Genomic DNA, 17,503 nt, shown 5'->3' with positions numbered 1-17,503 from the left:
GCCAACCTGGGCTGAATGAGTCTCAAGTGAACCAACCAACCAACTTAACTGCACTTCTCTGTTTTGAATGTGAATTCCCTAGGCTTACCTAGTTTCTATTGTAGCCTTCTTGTGTTTCTACAGTAGTGATTGCCAGAGACCTGGTAAAGCAAAAGGCCAAAGTGTTCTACATAGGTAAGAACTTGTGCTGAGCATGCCTTTAATACCAGCACTGGGGGGAAAGGGGGGGGGGCAGAGACAGGTGGATCTCTGAGTTCAAGGCCAGCCTGGTCTATAGAGCTAGTTCCAGGAGAGCTAGAAACACTGTCTCAAAAAACAAAGAATCTGTGTTGAGGTTGCTAAGACCTACAGTAAGCTATTTAGACTATATTTAACCTTTTTGCAGTTTATCTGATTTCATCTCCCACTATGCCTAACTTATAAACAGGGCTTGGCATCCCCTAAGTTTGCAGTGTCTATTGGGGGTCCTGGAATGTCCCCTATGGATAAGAGGGTGCTACTGTATGCTTGTGATTTTTGTTTTGTAGACAGGATTTCTCTGTTTAACAGTCCAAGCTGTCCTGGAACTCTTTGTAGACCAGGCTGGCCTCGACACACAACAGAGATGCACCTGCCTCTGAAGTGCTGGGCTTAAAGGAATATGCCACTACTATCCAGCTACCTGTGTGTCTCTTATAGTTCTAACTCCTGATAAGACCCCACTGCCTCTGCCTCCCATTGCGTCAGGACACAAACGCCAGCCAGACTGGGTAGCTTCAACAATTCACTCATATCCTCCAGTCCATTGTCAATAGGGCAGACTTGGATCAATGCATGTTCCTTTCAGCTACACCTCAAAGTGTGAACAAGCCATTTCCTTAAGTACACCAGAATACAGCTTGAGCACAGACAGCAGTGTCCCCTAACCACTTTGGAGGGGCTTTTCTGTATTTGCAGCATGGAACTCTTTTGGGTTTGACTAGAGACTTATGTTATGTATGGAGGCCACCAGTCATCCTCCTCCACTGCCAGAGATACATGGGAAAAATGCCAAACTCTGGGAATGGGAAGAAACTTTCTACTTGGTGAGCATTCTCCCACCCCAAAGGCCCATTTGCTTGTTTCAACTCAAGATAAAGGTTACTTTCCACTATGTCAAAAATCAATGTCCCAGTCCAGGGCTTCCCTTGAGGAAGATCACGCAGCCCTTTTATGAAGTACATTGAAGACCGCATGTGGTCAGTGTCACAAATTCCAGTTCATCAGGCCCCACCATGTGTGCAGATCTCTTCCTCGAATGGAGAAAGCCAAGAGACAGCCAGTAGTCTTTAGTTGGCTTTTAAAGATCAGCTGGGGGGATGAAAAGGTTCTTTTGCAGCAGGTGGGGTAGTATGAACATAAAGTATAATATGCCTATATGGAAAACCTTGAATGCTACCTTTTAAGTTTTTAAAAAAGAAAAGCTGTATTTGTAAACACACCATGTCTGACAAGGTCAGACATAACAGGGTCAATGACAATACACAAATTGACAGGTGGAGACCCATCCTCTTCAAGCGCTTCTGGTATATGTTAGGGGTAATCAGCAAGAGTGAGACCAGCTCCTCTTCTTATGGGAGCAGGCCCCCCATGGCTCCTGTCCTGTCATAGGTAGGGCTGGTGCAGCTCCTGAGGCCAGCCCATAATACAGCATATCAGTGCTCTCATTCATATATATGTATACACACACACACACACACACACACACACTTGCATGCACTACCTGGGAGAGGCAGTGTGTCTGACTCCTTGGAGCTTAATTGTAAGCAGCCTGGTATGGGCATTTAGAACTGAATTCAGATCCTCTACAAGAGCCATTTCCCCAGCCCCACACATGGTAAGTTTTAGACACAAACCCTTACGAGTGTTATTTGAAGATGTGTTGAAGCATCTAATGGTTTCCAACAGGAGGGTTAAAGGGCTAGTCACAGCTACACCGTGACACAGCACTAGAATGGCTATCCATCTCCAGGGTGGCCTTTCTCTCCACTGAGCTCAGTGCTACCTTATTAACCATAGCCAACCCAAACCAGTTTTTCTTAATAGCCACATCCGTTTGTTTACCTACTGCCTCCCTTCACCAGGTTACTCTAGTGGTCTTCCTTCATGTCCCTCCAACACACACACACACACACAAAATCTACAAAGGGCACAAAGTAATAAATAGTTCCAGCTGCAAGACAACAGCCACACTTTGGCCCCGAATGCCAGCCTCAGCCCCATTGGGCTCTTCAGCTGCCATCACACTCACCTAGTGGCTTCTAGGAACAGCATGGACAAACCAGGCCATAGTGTTCATTGCTCCCTAAAGAGCAATAGCAGACACACCATTTGATTCTCCTAAGAAACCAGCTTCACAGACCTGCAATGCACACTCAGGTACACAGGTGACCAAGGAGGGTTCCAGGCACAGCTCCCCTTCCCCCACATAGCCTTGCCAGTTGGTCCAGGTTTTCAAAGGTATTTTTATTCACTATTTTTGATGACTATAAATAAGTGTTTCCACTATGGAAAAGAAAGTTAGCACAGTACATTTTCATGACTGGGGAATGGATTTCTGAAGTCATGTTCAATGGTGTCAAAACTTAAGGAGAAAAGAATTAAAAAAAAAAAACAAAAGAAAACAAAAAAACCCCTGAAGGTTGGAATTCAGTTCTTTATAAAGTCCCTTGTAAAAACAAAACAGAATAAAAACAAACCTTAAAGGGCAGGGAAATTTTTTTAAAAGAAAAAGGAAGGAAAAGGACAGACAGATTCATTGCTTCTCCTCAGATTTCTCTTCAGCCTCATCTCTGGCCTCCCTCACAGAAAGGGCTTCCAGCTTCTCAGCCACCTTTTCAGCATTATCATTTTTGCCTGGTCCTGCAAAAACAGGCAAACGCAGTAAGACACCAAACAGAGAAATCTGGTTGTGAGATTGTACTACTCTCGGCACTCAACCAGTGCAAGCCCAACCTGTTCCCTAAGCATCACCCACCACTCTCCCCAGATGGGCACAAGAGGCCCCAACAAGCTGCTGGTTACCACCAAGCGATCTATGGTCACTTACTAACACAGGTCTCATCTGCCCCAGAGGAACAGGACACACAATTCTTAGAGAAAGAAAGGAGTATCTGAAAAGCCCTTTCGCCCCTGGTAGGTTTCCAAGAGCTGTAACTCAGCTCTGTACCTGAAGTGAGCAAGAATGCTATGAGGCCAACCTGCAGTCAAAGCCTCCAAGGAATCACCATGTCCCCAGGTAGCTGTATGACCCCCAACAGGCAGAGGCAGCCACAGCACCCTGGAATGTTTCTTTGGCAGACAGAAAAAGCACCAGACTGGAGCTGCAGTCAGGTGCAGAGTGAATCTGCAAAGAAGTTCCAGCACCCACCCTCATCACCCCAGGGCACCACATCACCTTTCTTTTCTCTCTCTTCAATCTCTTTCCTGCATTCTTCAAACTTTGTCTTGAACTTTTGTGCATCTGCAGAAAGAGAAGAACTGAAGGAGTTCTCAGAGTACACTGGCGACATCCTTAAGTTCTCAAGAGCCAACTCATAGTCCCCAATGGCTATTTCTCTCATTCTTTTTAAAGACAGGCTCTTGCTACGTAGCCCTGACTGTCCTGGAAGACAGAGATCTGCCTGCCTCTGCCTCCCAGGTGCTGGGATTAAAGGTGAGCACCACCAAATCCAGCCCCAATGGCAGCTTCTGACTACCTAACACCTGCAGTGACTGGTTACTGAGTCTCTCCTGAGGCCAGTGACTGTCCTCAGTTATTTATCAACAGACGACCAAGGGCCAAGGCCCTTCCTGCTATAGGCTCTACTCCTGTTGGAAGGGCTACCAGAGATATACTATACTCCCAGAACAAGGGAAGGCTCACTTTCACAGGAGCACCAGCCACTAGGGCACTGGCCATGGTACCTGCTGACTCTCTACGATCCTAGGGCATAGCACATGGGGGACTAGAAAAATTCCCCATGGAAGAAAGATCAGCCAGGGCTTGCAGATCTCTGCAATCTTGGCTGGAACAGGTGCCTAAGCATCCATAGGGGACACCAATGTCCCAGTCTTAAGGAACCAGAAACCCAGCAGAAGCAGCAGCAGGAGGAAACTCTAGGGTGTGTCTCTGTTCCACACACGGGATGGGAATCAACTGGATGCAACAACTGTTTATACAGACCCCCTAGGATTTCACACAGCAGGCGACCCACAGTTGGGCAGGTTCTCCTTACTCTCAGCATTTAGGAAGCGGATGGCAAGCAGTTCAGGCTTGGGGCACTCATCTGCAAAGTCGGCGTGAGTATTCCAGACCCAGGCACGGTCGCTGCCAGCATTGGGCTTCAGCTCCATCATTGGTGTGACTAGAAGACAGAAGCCTGTGAGAACAGCAGGACCCTTGGCCAAACCACTCAGCCCTCACTCAGAGCAACCTGCTCATCAAGTGAGGGAGGGACCTACTTCAACCAACATGGAATTTGATCCAAGTTGTTGTACCTAATTACCCTCCTAGCCAAGCAACCACCATACTGGGGGGTTCAACTGTGCCCACTTACAGATTATCCCAGCTGGATTTGACTGTTTATTTCCCTAAGGGTGAAGAGAGTCAAAGATCCTCACCCTTGTAACCACTGGTTGTATGCAACTCTGTCCTAATTCCATGTGCCCTCCTCCAGGAGGGGCTAGAGTATTAGGTTGGGAAAGACTCGGGCAGAGGGACTCCACCTTTAGAGAAGCCATCATCCCTGCTAAGTCAAGGCTTTCCAAGTATAGCCTGATGGGGTGAGGAGTACTCAACACCCCTGTAAGTAACACCTCACCTCTGACCTTAGGAAAGGCCAATAAATTCATTGTTTCCCCAGAGGAAACTCTGGTGGCAGCACACCTTCATTTGTCATTGGGACCCTGGCATAAGTGCAGACATTGCTTATGTCTGCCCCTGGGAAGGAATTTTACCATAGGTCCACACAACTCTAAGCCCTATACAAACCATATCTGCTTAAAACCAAGATAATCCTTATGTGGGAACAAGCCCAGGAGCCTGAAGCACAGGTTCTGTCTGCTGATGTTTTAAGGATAGCCACTCAGGCTCAAACCTTCCTAAGGGCTTTGCCCAACATATGGCTACAAACACATGCCCACACCAGCATGAACCTGGCTGACTTAAAGATGGGAACACAGAGGTGAAGAAGCCTGAAAGCAGGAGCATCATACGATGCCACTACTCAACCCTCTATAGTCCAGGAAGGTCTGAGGGGTAAGAACACAAGTAGTAAACACTGGAATCTCAGGACAATGTTAGTATGTCATGAAGACAAGCCATGGCTCATAACAAGCATGTTTATTCTGAATCCCTCAGGTCCTACTGAACCAAGGAGAACTAAGGGGGAAGGTTATAGCACCAACAGATAGTTGCCAGCCTCTGATCCCTGTACCCTGACAGCATTTCGAGGATTCTAGAGCCCATGAACCAATCTGACTACTCCTACACGACCGCCAAAGCTGGAGCTCAGGGAGCTGGGCCATCAAAGCCCATGGTGGTCTCAGAAACTCTGCACAGCACCCACACTCCACTTGATGCCTGTAGTGGTCTGAATGAGAATGGACGAGAAACTCATGTTTGCATGCTTGGTTCCCAGTTGAAGAACTGTTATGGAAGGATTAGGAGGTGTGGCCCTGTTAGAGGAAGGGGGGGGCTCTCAAGTTTCAAAAGCTAATGAACTCAGTCGCTCAGTGTGTGTCTCTCTGTCTCTGCCCCCCATCCCCCATGGACTAACCCTCTGAAAATGCAATCAAGTCCCAATTAAATGTCTTCTTTTAGAAGAGTTGTTTGATCATGGTGTCTCTTCACAGCAATAGAACAGTAATATGCCCAACCTTGACTCACAACAGCCAAGGGCCTGTGAGATACGCAAGATAAGGACAAGGAGTTCCATCCAGGTGGAGAGGCTTACAGAGACCACTCTGGAACCTAGCTAGGCTTTGAGAGCAGCCCTCCGCCCCGCAAAGGAGTGCCCCAAACTGGGACTGAGGGGAGACTGAGGCAACTGTGAGGGAGAGAGGAAGGGAGGATCAAGGTCTTTCTCATGTCTCTGCCTCAGCAAAACCCACCTTTTAAAGCCCTAACTGCACCCTTACCTATAGTCAGCCAAAGTACCCAAGACAAAAGGTCCCGATCAGCTAGAAGGTAGAGATTCGGGGTCTGTAAAGCTGTGCCAGTAGAAGCACTTCCCAAAAGTCTTAGTTCCACCCCAGAACCCACAAGGTGAAAGGAGAGAACCAGTTCCTACAAGTTGTCCTTCAACTGTCACAGCCATGGCACAGGTGCACACAAATTAAAGAAAACAATGCATTTAGATAAAAGCACTAGCTAGACAAGCCCAGAGATCCGAGCTCGACTCCAGAACACACATAAAGGCGTCAAGGAAGAGTAGATTCCACAAAGCTGTTCTTTGTCTTCCATATGCAAACTCACCTGGAGGATATTTTTAAGTTTAGAAAATAGAGATTTTTGCACTAGATCTATCAGGATCAAAAGCACCCCAAAATGATCTAAAGAACCTCCAAGACAAACAGGGAAGGGATGGCTTGTTGAGACCTCATTCTAGATCCACAGGGCCACATCTGGCCAAGAGCCCTCCTCCTTCACCTTCTTCCTAGCACTGTTCCCTTCCGGTATCATCCCAGGTAACAGCTGGGAGTAGAGCATGATCAGAAAGTGAAAACAAAGCTTTGGCACCAGACCCCCACAACTTGCCCAGATAACATACAAACACGTACCCACTGCATCACCATCCAACTCTATCCTGGAGTTCTACATCTGCTCTAGACCTATCTTGCCCACAGCCTGCATTCTGTAAGCTTCACCGTCAAAGTTCAGAGGCCTGTTTGAAAGATACTTTAAGCATCACAAATATATCCCTCTCTCCCCTGGTAACCAGCTCCTAGAGTTCCAGGGTGTAGACCTGAAAGACCACCTACTATAGTGGTTGGCGCATATCTTCAGAGTCTTGTCCCTCCTCATTAGAAGGCGGATGGTCCCTTTCTCCTTATGCTTCAGGAGCTTGACATCACCAGTGCCTCGCTCCTTCCATTCTGGGAGGTCATTCTCTGAAGCAAACCGGAATAGCTTTGCCCGCCTATAAGAAAAGCCAGTAAAGAAACACTTAAGACAGGGAGGGAATTCACATCTGGACCAACTGCCCCAAAAGAAAATGTGTTCTCTGGGCGCAAAACATAACGGTACTGCTGGACACTGGGTCCTCACCAAATTTTTCTAAGGTCTTTGGGTGCCAAGATACTAGTCAAACACCGCCCAGGAGAGCACAACAGCCCAACAAATTCCACATTGCTTTTACTTTACAGCCAGAAAGCTATTCATAGCAGAAGCATTTTCCTCAGGAGAGGTATCTAAGGGTACACATGGCCCAGGGCGGGTAGAAGCGCCAGCGAGCTGGATGGTCCAGCCACACTACATGAGCACCCTTTACACAAAGCCTTAGGGATATCATCCTCCACAGGCCCAGCACCAGCTTCCTGTCAGGAGGAACCTGTTGCAGACACCAGGGTTCAGGCACCTAGCGCCAGCAACGAGTCCAGTTCTTTTGTCCCTCAAGCCGGGCCAACACCCTTCCTCTGCAACCCTCACCTGCCTCTCCTCTGCTAAAGTCTCTGCTCTCCTCCAAACTCGGTCTCAAGGGATACGTCTTCACCCACTTCTTAAGAGAAAGCCCTGATGTAGGGCACAAGAGGCTGGTCTCCAGAGCTACACCAAGGACACTGCCCAGGAAAGCAGTCCTGTCAGCACTACATGGACGAAATCAAATGCTACCTAACTCAAAGGGATGCCACCCTTGCCCAGGGCTATAGCACAGAGCTCTGACCCACCACCTTCTGGGTACAAAGGTATATTATGGGCTCTCCTTGAGCAGCCCCCGCCCCCAACTTCAGAGCGGATGTACCTTAATCTGACATTTTAGGTATACTTGAAGGGGGAAGGGGAAATGCCAGAGACAGTAACACAACCTTTGCTACAATGTACCTGAACCCCAGTGTCCAGGAATTCTGAGCACAGGAAACAACAAGCCAATCTCTGCTGTGATGTAAAACCAGATACAAGATATCTTGTGCTCAGCTGCTGTCTTGGCCTGAGAGTACAGGCTTGTAATCCTAGATATTAAGGAAGCTAAAGTAGGTAAATGGTAAATTCAAGACCAGGTGTATAAAATTGGAGCAGGGAGGGGGCAAGAGATACATCTCAGTACAGTACATGCCTAGCATGTGTTCAATCACCAGGCCAGTAAACAAGACAACAGCAAATCCAAAGTTTACTCAAGTATTGCTACAGTTCCTCACTGAAGGTTCTAAGAGAGAAACGTGGTAATTTCAAAAAAGCATTTTTGATAGCTAAGACATTTCCACTGGCATTCTGTGTTAAGACACAGCACCAGGAATGCATAGGTTGTAGCTCAATTTGTCTGCTGTGGTTTGAATGTGTCCTTACAGTTTAGGCATTAACTCAATTTCCAAATTCACATTAATAATATTTGAAGCACCCTTTAGAAGTAAAGATGATCAGATGAAATCACGAGGACTGAGGACAGGGGCCAAACAATGGCACTAGCGGGTATGTAAAAGACGGAACGTAGCAAGTTCCATGATACATGGCCGCATTAAGATGTGACTGAGGCCCATACCAAAATGCTAGCACTATGCTCTCAGATCTCAGACTTCCTAACCTGCAAAACCATGAGCTGGAGGCTGGAGAGATGGCTCAGCAGTTAAGAGCACTGGCTGTTCTTCCAGAGGACCACATGGCAACTCAAAACTGTCTGTAACTCTAGTCCCCAGGGATCCGCTGCTTTCTTCTGGCCTCCTTGGGCACCAGGCTGCACATTGATTGTGTAGAGACATCCATGTAGGCAAAACACCCATACACATATAAAATTAGAAAAAAAAAAAAAAACAAACAAGAGCTAAACCAACCTGTTCTTTAAGGATACCCAGTTAAGGCAACAGAAAACAAGGCAGAAAGAAAGAAAAGGAAAGAAAGAAGTTAAGATTCCTGCTCAAGAAAAGGAAGCTCCCACCCCCAAGAAAGGGCCTCACAATGTGGCCCTGGCTGTCCTGGAACTTACTCTGTAGACCAGACAGGCCTAAAAAACCCACAGAAATCTACCTGCTTTCTATCTCCCGAGTGCTGGAATTAAAGGTGCATGCTACAGCAGCCTGCTGGGATGACACCCAGGTGACAAAACTATGTTGGGGACATCCTTCACATCACTGGCCCCAAGGAAGCAGGAAAAGGTTTGGCAGAATGGTTGAATTTTCAATGTAAGACTAGTCACCATACAACTCCAGGTCCTTTCTTAAAACAGCCTTTATCAGACTGGGGCCAAGCCATGAAATTCACAGGGATCATAATGTGCCCTGCCAACCTAGAATTCTTCTGCAAAGTTCCAGACAAAAATCACAGAGAGGCTTATATCCAAGCACAGGAGAAATAATCCCCAGCACAGTCCTAGCTGGCTGGCTCCTCCAGAAAGCACAGAGAAGAGCATAGTCCCACTGTGATTGTGGAGTTTTATAAGTTTTTTTTATTGGAATGTCCCAGACCTGCTTATTATTGAGCCGTTTCTCTCTCGCTGTCTCAGTCAGCCCATCTAAAGATACTTCCACAGGGACACCTCAGAGGACTTACATCTTGAAAAGTTCCTCTTCATCTTCCTCCAGGGTTTTGATTTCTTGCTCAGGAAGAGAAACTATTGGCTCGAACTGAGGGTCATGGTTGGATTCATCTGCATTCTCTGTGGAGGTATCATGGTCCTCATGACTGTCCTGTGCAGAGAGGGGAGAAGTAACGCTGCTGGCTGGTGAACCTGGCCCACAGTGGGCATCACCAATCAAAAACGGCCCTGAAAAATGAAGACAGGCCTCCCCTACATTGGAAATTAAGTCTCCAGTCTTTCACATCACCAGTTTGCATTTACACCAGCATCACAAAAACCACAAGACAGCATGCAGCAAGACAATGGATTTCATCACCCCCAGCCCTCGCAGCACATTCAGACATCAGTTACACACATACACACACACACACACACACACACACACACACACACACCAGAGTAGCTTGGAGAAAGTCCCTCCTCTGTAAAATGAAATTATACCCGACACGTAAATAACATGAAAAACTCAAAAGGAAGAGCAACCTTAGCGGTTTTTACTGCGGATTCTCCTGGCACTTGTTAGTTTACTACGAAGATAAATTGCTATGGGATGATTAGCATTTACATGAACTCACAGTTCACCGAGCCATTTTTCACAAGCTTGGAAATTTAAGCTGAAAGAAGCTAAGAAAAGTCTGACAAGTAAGCTTGAAGATTCTGACCCAACTTGAAGGATTACAAGGGCATGCAGTTGTTTAAATCTGACAAGATCACGTGCTTTGATAATACAGGGGGGGAAAAAACCCAGATTCACACTACCTAACTCCACAGGATAAAGAAATAGAAGGCCTTCGGTTTCACAGCACTGCGGCTCCGCTGCGGCCGACACGCGAGCCACCAACAAAGCCGCCCCCGCCCTGAGTCCACTCGTCTTATATCTGTACCCCGCGCTGGAACGCGAGCTTCCGCCACCGAAGGCGGCGGCGGTTCCAGGCGTAATGACCGAATGAATGAAGGGATCTGCGGGCAACTAGAAGAAGGGCTTCCCGATGCTAGTGGAAACATCACAAGGGCCCCAAGACGAAGGAAATCCGCAACTGCCAGGTTCCCAGGTAAAGCCGGGAGCCCGATGTGGAGATGGCTGCTCTTCCGCGCACCACAAGGTCATGCGCCGCCCCGCAGCCCCCGAGACCCGAGTCTTCGCCAGCAACTCCCACTCCCGGGACCCAAAGTCCTCGAGCCCCCCAGACCCGGGCGCCTCGACAGGCCCCGAACCCGCAGGCCAGCGAGGGTTGGCGGCAGAGGCGCGGGCCGCCCACGTGGCCGCCCATAGCGGCCCTTGCCTCCCGGCCTGCCCGGCCCCACCCGGGCCTCGCCGTACCTTGGTGGCCGCCATGGGGGCGCGGCGACGGCGGCTCGACTGGCTCAGGCGTCGCTGGCTCGGCGGCCTCCGGGCGGCTGGTCGCAGCTTCTTTTCCTCCGCGTCTGGCGCCGGCGTCTCCCGCCCGTCCGCTCTTCCCTCCGCCCCCCGACCCGAACCCTGACCCCTGACCCCAGCGGCGGGAAACGCGCCGTGATTCAAAACCACTGCAGCTTTATTGGCTCTGACGGCGGACATTCATTGTCCGGCCCGCCCCGCGCTTCCCGCCAAAACGCTCGCGGCGCATGCCCGGCCTCGCCTTAGCCTGGGGAGCGCGCTATCCCGGCGACCCACGCGCGCACTTCCGTCTGCAAACCCTGAGTGCCCCTGACGTCAGTGTGAGCGGCTGGTGGAAGGATCAGTCAGGACTCGGCGCGTGGCGGTGACATCATCGGAAGCTGAGCCCTTAAAGAAACCAGGCTCGCTTAGTGTGCACTGGCCGACGGGAGAGGCAGGCGAGGCAGTGTGGCTCTCGCTGGCTACTGGGGAGCGAGTGGTGCATCCCCAGTCCTCAGTGCCGGCTCTGAGCACCCGAGTTTTGAGTCCCTCTACTGCATAAGGCGAAGCCGCAGCATTTCCTCACGGCATCGCACCTAATTTCTGAGCACTTCGTGTGTAAGAGACCAAGGTGGTGGCCCTCGTGAGCACCCTGGTCCGGGCGACAGACGAACCGGGCGATGAGTGAGAAGCTGGACACGGAAGTAAAGCGAAGGGAGAGACGTGCAGCTGATGTGGATGGGTGGGATTGGGTAGCAGTCATTACTGTTGGATCAGAGATAGGATGGGAGAGAACTGGGTCTCAAGAGTAGAGAGGAGCGGGTCTGGGCAGAGCTGGGTTAGTGTGAGCTTATGGAGATCTGGCAGTGGTTTAGGGAGTTAGCCCGAGGCCGTAGTCATCGTAGGTACAACTTTAGCCTGGCCCGTCTGTCCCCACACAGGTTCAAGAGCACATGGAGGACTGCGGCCCAGAGGCCAGTGCAGAACACAGCCCTGGAGTCCCAGAAAGTAAAGAAGAGAAAGAGGGGCCTGCACCAGCTGCAGAGTCTGGAACTCAACCTGGGCTCTACAGCTACATAAGGGATGACCTGTTCACCTCAGAGATCTTTAAATTGGAGCTGCAAAATGTGCCTCGCCATGCCAGCTTTAGCGACGTCCGGCGCTTTTTGGGCCGTTTTGGCCTACAGTCCCACAAAATCAAACTCTTCGGACAACCACCATGTGCCTTTGTAACATTTCGCAGCGCTGCTGAACGAGACAAGGCCTTACGAGTGCTGCACGGTGCTCTCTGGAAAGGACGCCCACTCAGCGTGCGCCTGGCTCGACCCAAGGCTGACCCTATGGCTAGGAAGAGGCGGCAGGAAGGTGATAGTGAGCCTTCAGCAACGCAGATTGCCGATGTGGTGACCCCTCTTTGGAGAGTGCCCTACTCTGAGCAGTTGGAGCAGAAGCGGCTGGAATGTGAACGGGTGCTACAGAAACTGGCCAAGTGAGTGTGGCACTGACATCCTAACCAGGAGTGAGCTTTTGCTCTTGACCTGTTCCACCAGCCCTGTACTCTATTCAGAACACATACAGGGCATATAAGTTAGCGGTTCTCAACCTGGGAGGGGGGGGGGTCGGTCGTCTAAGACCATTGGAAAACATATTTACGATTCATAACAGCAAACTTAGTTATGAAGTAGCACCGAAATAAATTTATGGCTAGGGGTCACCACAACATGAGAAACTATTAAACGGTCGCTGCATTAGGAAGGTTGAGAACCTCTGGTCTAAGTGGTGAGGGAGCTGGTTAGTAATGCCCCTATGGTACCAGTGCAATAGTGAGGTCCCAGTGTAGATGGGGAACACTCTTAAGTCCAACCATGATATACTTCATCCTACAGGGAAATTGGGAATACTAACCGCGCCCTGCTACCCTGGCTGCTCACACAGAGACAACAGCACAATAAGGCTTGTTGCCCATTGGAGGGAGTCAAGCCATCACCCCAGCAGGTCAGGCTGACTATGAAATCCCATTCTGTGTGGGGAGGGGGGAGGTTGGCCTCTCCTGGTTTTTGTCATGCAGTGCTGGGGTTAAACCCAGGGCTTCACACATTACACATATACTTTAAGGCTGGGCCAGCCCATCATCCTGTTTTCTAAGAACTTTCCTTATCCTCCTTGCCACTTTTCATTTTTTTTCCCCTGGAGTTCAATAAGACAGCAGTAAAGTAAAACCTTGTTTTGCCTGCCCGCCCCATCAAGGTGTCTTGTTCACTGTGGTGTTTCTTCCGGTGCTGGGCAAGCAAGGTTGAGATATGGCTGCCTTTGCCACCTTCTCTCCTGCAGACTGAATATCGTAATAAGTGTGAGTTTCTGGTCGGAGTTGGGGTAGATGGCGAAGACAACACGGTTGGCTGCCGGCTTAGCAAGTACAAGGGCGGAACATGTGCTGTGGCAGCCCCCTTTGACACCTTGCACATTCCAGAGGCCACTAAGCAGGTGGTGAAGGCCTTCCAGGAATTCATTCGGTGGGGACCTGGCCTGGGGTTGAGCTCCTGAGAAGTCCCCAATCCAGGGAGCAGAGGGTGTGGTCCTTGCCCTGGCAGTTGTAGGGGTAGGGTGCTGGGACAGGCACACACCAGGTACTCAGGGACACTTGTGGCTTCCTCAGGTCCACCCCATACTCGGCATACGACCCTGAGACATATGCGGGCCACTGGAAGCAGCTGACTGTTCGTACCAGCCGCAGAGGCCAGGCCATGGCCATTGCCTACTTCCACCCCCAGGTCTCAGGCAGAGGTCTTGTTGGGGGAGGTCTTGTTGGGTTTTTCTTAGTCTAATGGGCTTTTCGTATCCTCCACTGCAGAAACTGAGCTCGGAGGAAATGGCAGGGCTGAAGGCCTCACTTGTGTACTACTTCATGGAAGGGCCAGGCAAGGCCAGTGGGGTGACCTGCCTCTACTTTGTGGAGGAAGGACAGAGGTGAGAAGCCCAGGATGGGACAGGAAGGGTATCCAGATATCCAGTAACACTGACAGATATCCTGCTTCTCATGTAGGAAGACTCCCAGCCAGGAAGGCCTGCCCCTGGAGCATATGGCTGGTGACCAGTGCATCCAGGAAGACCTGCTGGGGCTGACCTTCCGCATTTCCCCTCAAGCATTCTTCCAGGTAGCATCTCCTTTATGACCACAAATATACAGGGAAGCTGGCTGTGATAGCAGGTGTGGTATAAAGGGGAAAATGGAAAAGAGATTTAGTTCTAAAGAACATCCATGTAATGGGGACTCTAAGGGATAATCTGTCACTTGATTTCTTTGTGGTTGACCCAATGTTGCATGTGACCTTATCATTTCCTGCCAAACCCAGAACAGAATACCATGGTAGCAATCTCCTTAGCTGCAGAGCCACTCTCACTGTTATGGAAAACCCTACTATGGAGGTGTGTGGGGGGGGGGGGTCGTCCCAAAGTCTCTAGCGTAATATATGCAGTCATTCTCAGTTGATCAGGGGAGTCAGGAAAAAAGCTCCCCATTAATGGGGATGTCTGTTTTAAGAATTTTTTTTAAGCCTGGAGAGTGTATGAGATCACTAATGTGACCCAAGTAGTGTGGGGTGCTAGCCTACACTGGAGTACACTATGGCTAACTAACCTCCAGGTAAACACACCTGCAGCTGAAGTGCTCTACACAGTCATCCAGGAATGGGCTCAGCTGGATGGGGGCAGTACCGTGCTGGATGTGTGCTGTGGCACTGGCACCATAGGCCTGGCTCTGGCCCCGGTAAGTCTTCTAGCCCTAGAACATCTCCCCGCTGTTGATCATGAGTGTGAAGGCTACTATCAAACCCCAGAGGTAGCCCAGCTGTGCTGTCTCTTCCTTTCCTGAGCAACCAGGGCAGTGGGTCTATCTCTTTATTCCAGAAGGTAAAGAGAGTCATCGGGATTGAGCTGTGCCAGGAGGCTGTGGAGGATGCCCGTGTGAACGCTCTCACCAATGGTGAGAACTTTTCTATCACATAGCAAGCAGGTGGTCTGCCACAGCAAGACTTTCTGCTGGACACTTTAATCGGGTCTACAATCTGATTAGGGTTTTGAGGGCCTTCTACAAAGTGGGGCACTGAGGGATCTGTAGACTTCTGGTTGGAGACAGAAAATCTTTGGGAGAAGGGGGAACTGTATGCTTTCCATCCAAGCCTGTTAGGTCCAGAGATCATTGACAACTATGTCACTATCCCTAGAGTTGAGCAACGTTGAGTTCCACTGCGGCAGGGCTGAAGATCTTGTGCCAGGCTTGGTGAGCAGATTGTCTTCCCAGCGACTTGTAGCTGTCCTAGACCCACCACGGGCTGGACTACGTGAGTGGCTTCCAATTGGGGAGAAGAAAAAAAAAAAAAGCTATGTTGGGTAGTCCACCATTAGGAGACACTAGCCCCCTATGCTTTGTTAGATTCCAAGGTGATTCTGGCCATTCGTAGAGCTGAGAATATCAAGCGACTCCTGTATGTTTCCTGCAATCCCCGGGCAGCCATGGGCAACTTTGTGGAGTAAGTATTTATTCGGGTGGGGGATGAGGACACACCTATCTGCCACCTACAGAAACCTCTGGGGCTAATATTGGTATCTGCTTCCCACCACAGCCTCTGCAGGGCCCCATCTAACAGAGTAAAAGGCATTCCATTCCACCCAGTCAAGGCTGTGGCCGTGGACCTGTTCCCACAAACTCCACACTGTGAGATGCTTATACTGTTTGAGAGGATGGACCAATACCCTAAAAGCACAGGAGCCTTGGGGCATCAAGACTCTGAAACCCCAAGAAATACTACTGATACCACCTCACAGGAAACGGAGACTTCCCTCTCATCCTAGGTTCTGGGAACTGCAGAAGTAGACAAAAGCTGGGAACTCGGCATGAGGCCTACCTAGCTGTTATTATGAACACTGTATCCTGTAGTGGGGCAGCCAGAATCTAGAATAAATACTGCTGATTTACTGATGGTTTTGTGAAAGACAGAGCCTTGACTCATTCCTACTTGCCACAAGCTTCACTGTGCTTAAAGGAATGCCAGGGCTCTCTTCAATTTAGTCACCGATAGAGCAGGTTTTAGGGCCAAACACCAAATATTCCAGGTGAGTGAGCACTGAGAATGGCCCCTGCAGGTAGTGACTGCTGAACACCCCTCTATGCAGAGTTTACATGAGGTTAACTTGTGTACGCCATGGCACTTCCTAGCCGGTTGAAGATCCACAGTCATCCAATACTCATCAGAAGAAAGAAACCAGCCATTCTTGTGTGGACAGTTTTATGTGTTCAGACCATCAGGGTATACCCTACAGCCATGGCCAGCGTCTGCACAGGCTCCCAGCATTGTAGCATGGCTGCTGTACCTTAAAAATTAATCTGCCAGGCTGGAGAGATGGCTCAGTGGTTAAGAGCATTGCCTGCTCTTCCAAAGGTCCTGAGTTCAATTCCCAGCAACCACATGGTGGCTCACAACCATCTGTAATGAGGTCTGGTGCCCTCTTCTGGCCTGCAGGCATATACACAGACAGAATATTATATACATAATAAATAAGTAAATATTTAAAAAAAAATTCACCTGCCTGTAAGAGACAGGGGGAGGGCACTGGAGACCTGGAGTGTTATGGCAGCACCTGTTGTTGACATTGCCTGGGCAAATGGGACTATAGAGAGATCACCATGCCCATGTGCTCAAGGCTTTCTCCATAGCAAATCTGTTTTAAGGGCGATGGTCAGTCAAAAGGCTGATCACAACTATGAATGAGAGGCAAGAAAGAAGAAATCAGGTGTTCAGCTCTAGCAACTTGATTTGGAGGATTCTTTTTGCTTAGATTAACACAGAAGTTAACTGCTGCCCACAGGTAATGAGGGGAGAAATATTGGGATAGCTGTTATCCCATCTTTGTGACAACACACACCATCCATATATCTTCAGGTACAGGGCTCTCAATATACATCTCCATGACTAGCCAGAGAGCATGGGTAGACAAAACTAAAACTGACATCAGGCCTGGCTGCACAGAGCAGTCACTCCTAAATACAGAGAAGTCAAAACTACTTATGTGCAGTGCCAGCTCTTGGTCAGTGATGGGCTACACTGACAGCCCTGTTTCCTTTACACAAGTCTATCTGTTGAAATGCACGACTCTAAACCAGTCTTCTATTTTCATTGTAAGTTTCCAAATTCTCAAACAGAGGCTTTAAAAAAAATTGATCAACAGATGGACTTGATTGTGCAAAAATCTATGTAAAAAATTTGCTAGAGTTTATCGAAGGTGGGAGAGGTTGGGTATCCAGAAGACAGCTTTTAGGGCATTAAGACATCATCAGAAAAAGTAGACTGCAACCCAAGAGCCAACCAGATTAACACTCAGATTCTTGACAGTTCAGTATCTTCACTGTGCAACCTCTGTG

General features: G+C 49.3%; 2 protein-coding genes and 1 non-coding gene across 8 annotated transcripts; 1 reads left to right on the top strand and 2 right to left on the bottom strand.

The window, feature by feature from the left end:
* Window positions 1–2,463: 2,463 nt before the first annotated feature.
* On the bottom strand, window positions 2,464–11,301 carry Ranbp1 (RAN binding protein 1). The gene is made up of 6 exons (XM_050123063.1): window positions 11,050–11,301; window positions 9,701–9,837; window positions 6,982–7,139; window positions 4,236–4,364; window positions 3,416–3,481; window positions 2,464–2,880 (listed from the first exon to the last, which is right to left on the bottom strand). The coding sequence occupies exons 1-6, from the start codon at window positions 11,284–11,286 to the stop codon at window positions 2,774–2,776; spliced, it is 834 nt and encodes a 277-aa protein (XP_049979020.1). The 5' UTR covers window positions 11,287–11,301; the 3' UTR covers window positions 2,464–2,773.
* Window positions 3,243–3,368, bottom strand: LOC126489054 (small nucleolar RNA SNORA77). Its single transcript, XR_007588847.1, has one exon. It is a non-coding gene; the product is annotated as a small nucleolar RNA SNORA77 (small nucleolar RNA).
* A 105-nt stretch (window positions 11,302–11,406) lies between the features above and the next one.
* Trmt2a (tRNA methyltransferase 2 homolog A) lies at window positions 11,407–16,080 on the top strand. Of its 6 annotated transcripts, none has more exons than XM_050123057.1 (12): window positions 11,407–11,827; window positions 12,027–12,574; window positions 12,972–13,080; window positions 13,333–13,598; window positions 13,742–13,856; window positions 13,937–14,052; window positions 14,129–14,240; window positions 14,729–14,851; window positions 14,992–15,067; window positions 15,309–15,425; window positions 15,518–15,614; window positions 15,708–16,080. In XM_050123057.1, exons 2-12 carry the CDS (start codon window positions 12,039–12,041, stop codon window positions 15,934–15,936), a joined length of 1,896 nt encoding a protein of 631 aa, XP_049979014.1. In that variant the 5' UTR covers window positions 11,407–11,827; window positions 12,027–12,038; the 3' UTR covers window positions 15,937–16,080. The 6 variants fall into 6 exon arrangements, with proteins under 6 accessions (XP_049979014.1, XP_049979017.1, XP_049979016.1 ...); XM_050123056.1 differs by having other exon boundaries at window positions 11,409–11,789; XM_050123058.1 differs by having other exon boundaries at window positions 11,413–11,789; window positions 13,417–13,598.
* Window positions 16,081–17,503: the final 1,423 nt, after the last annotated feature.

This window comes from Alexandromys fortis, unplaced genomic scaffold (assembly GCF_014885135.2).
Source record: "Alexandromys fortis isolate MF-2015 unplaced genomic scaffold, M_Fortis_MF-2015_v1.1 scaffold_219, whole genome shotgun sequence".
Taxonomy (NCBI): Eukaryota; Metazoa; Chordata; class Mammalia; order Rodentia; family Cricetidae; genus Alexandromys; species Alexandromys fortis.
The sequence above is the reverse complement of the archived record's forward strand: the minus strand, read 5'-3'. Positions and strand labels throughout refer to the sequence as shown.

Bases quoted from the DNA above. Each gene is read 5' to 3' on its own strand.
- Ranbp1 (XM_050123063.1), bottom strand. From the start codon at position 11,286: ATGTCCGCCGTCAGAGCCAATAAAGCTGCAGTGGTTTTGAATCACGGC. The intron at 7,140-9,700 runs GTAAGTCCTCTG...CTTTTCTTATAG, and splicing joins GAAGAGGAACTTTTCAAGAT to GCGGGCAAAGCTATTCCGGT. The intron at 4,365-6,981 runs GTAGGTGGTCTT...TCTGTCTTCTAG, and splicing joins GATATGCGCCAACCACTATA to TCACACCAATGATGGAGCTG.
- Trmt2a (XM_050123056.1), top strand. From the start codon at position 11,766: ATGAGTGAGAAGCTGGACACGGAA. The intron at 14,053-14,128 runs GTGAGAAGCCCA...CTTCTCATGTAG, and splicing joins TTTGTGGAGGAAGGACAGAG to GAAGACTCCCAGCCAGGAAG. The intron at 14,241-14,728 runs GTAGCATCTCCT...ACTAACCTCCAG, and splicing joins CCCCTCAAGCATTCTTCCAG to GTAAACACACCTGCAGCTGA.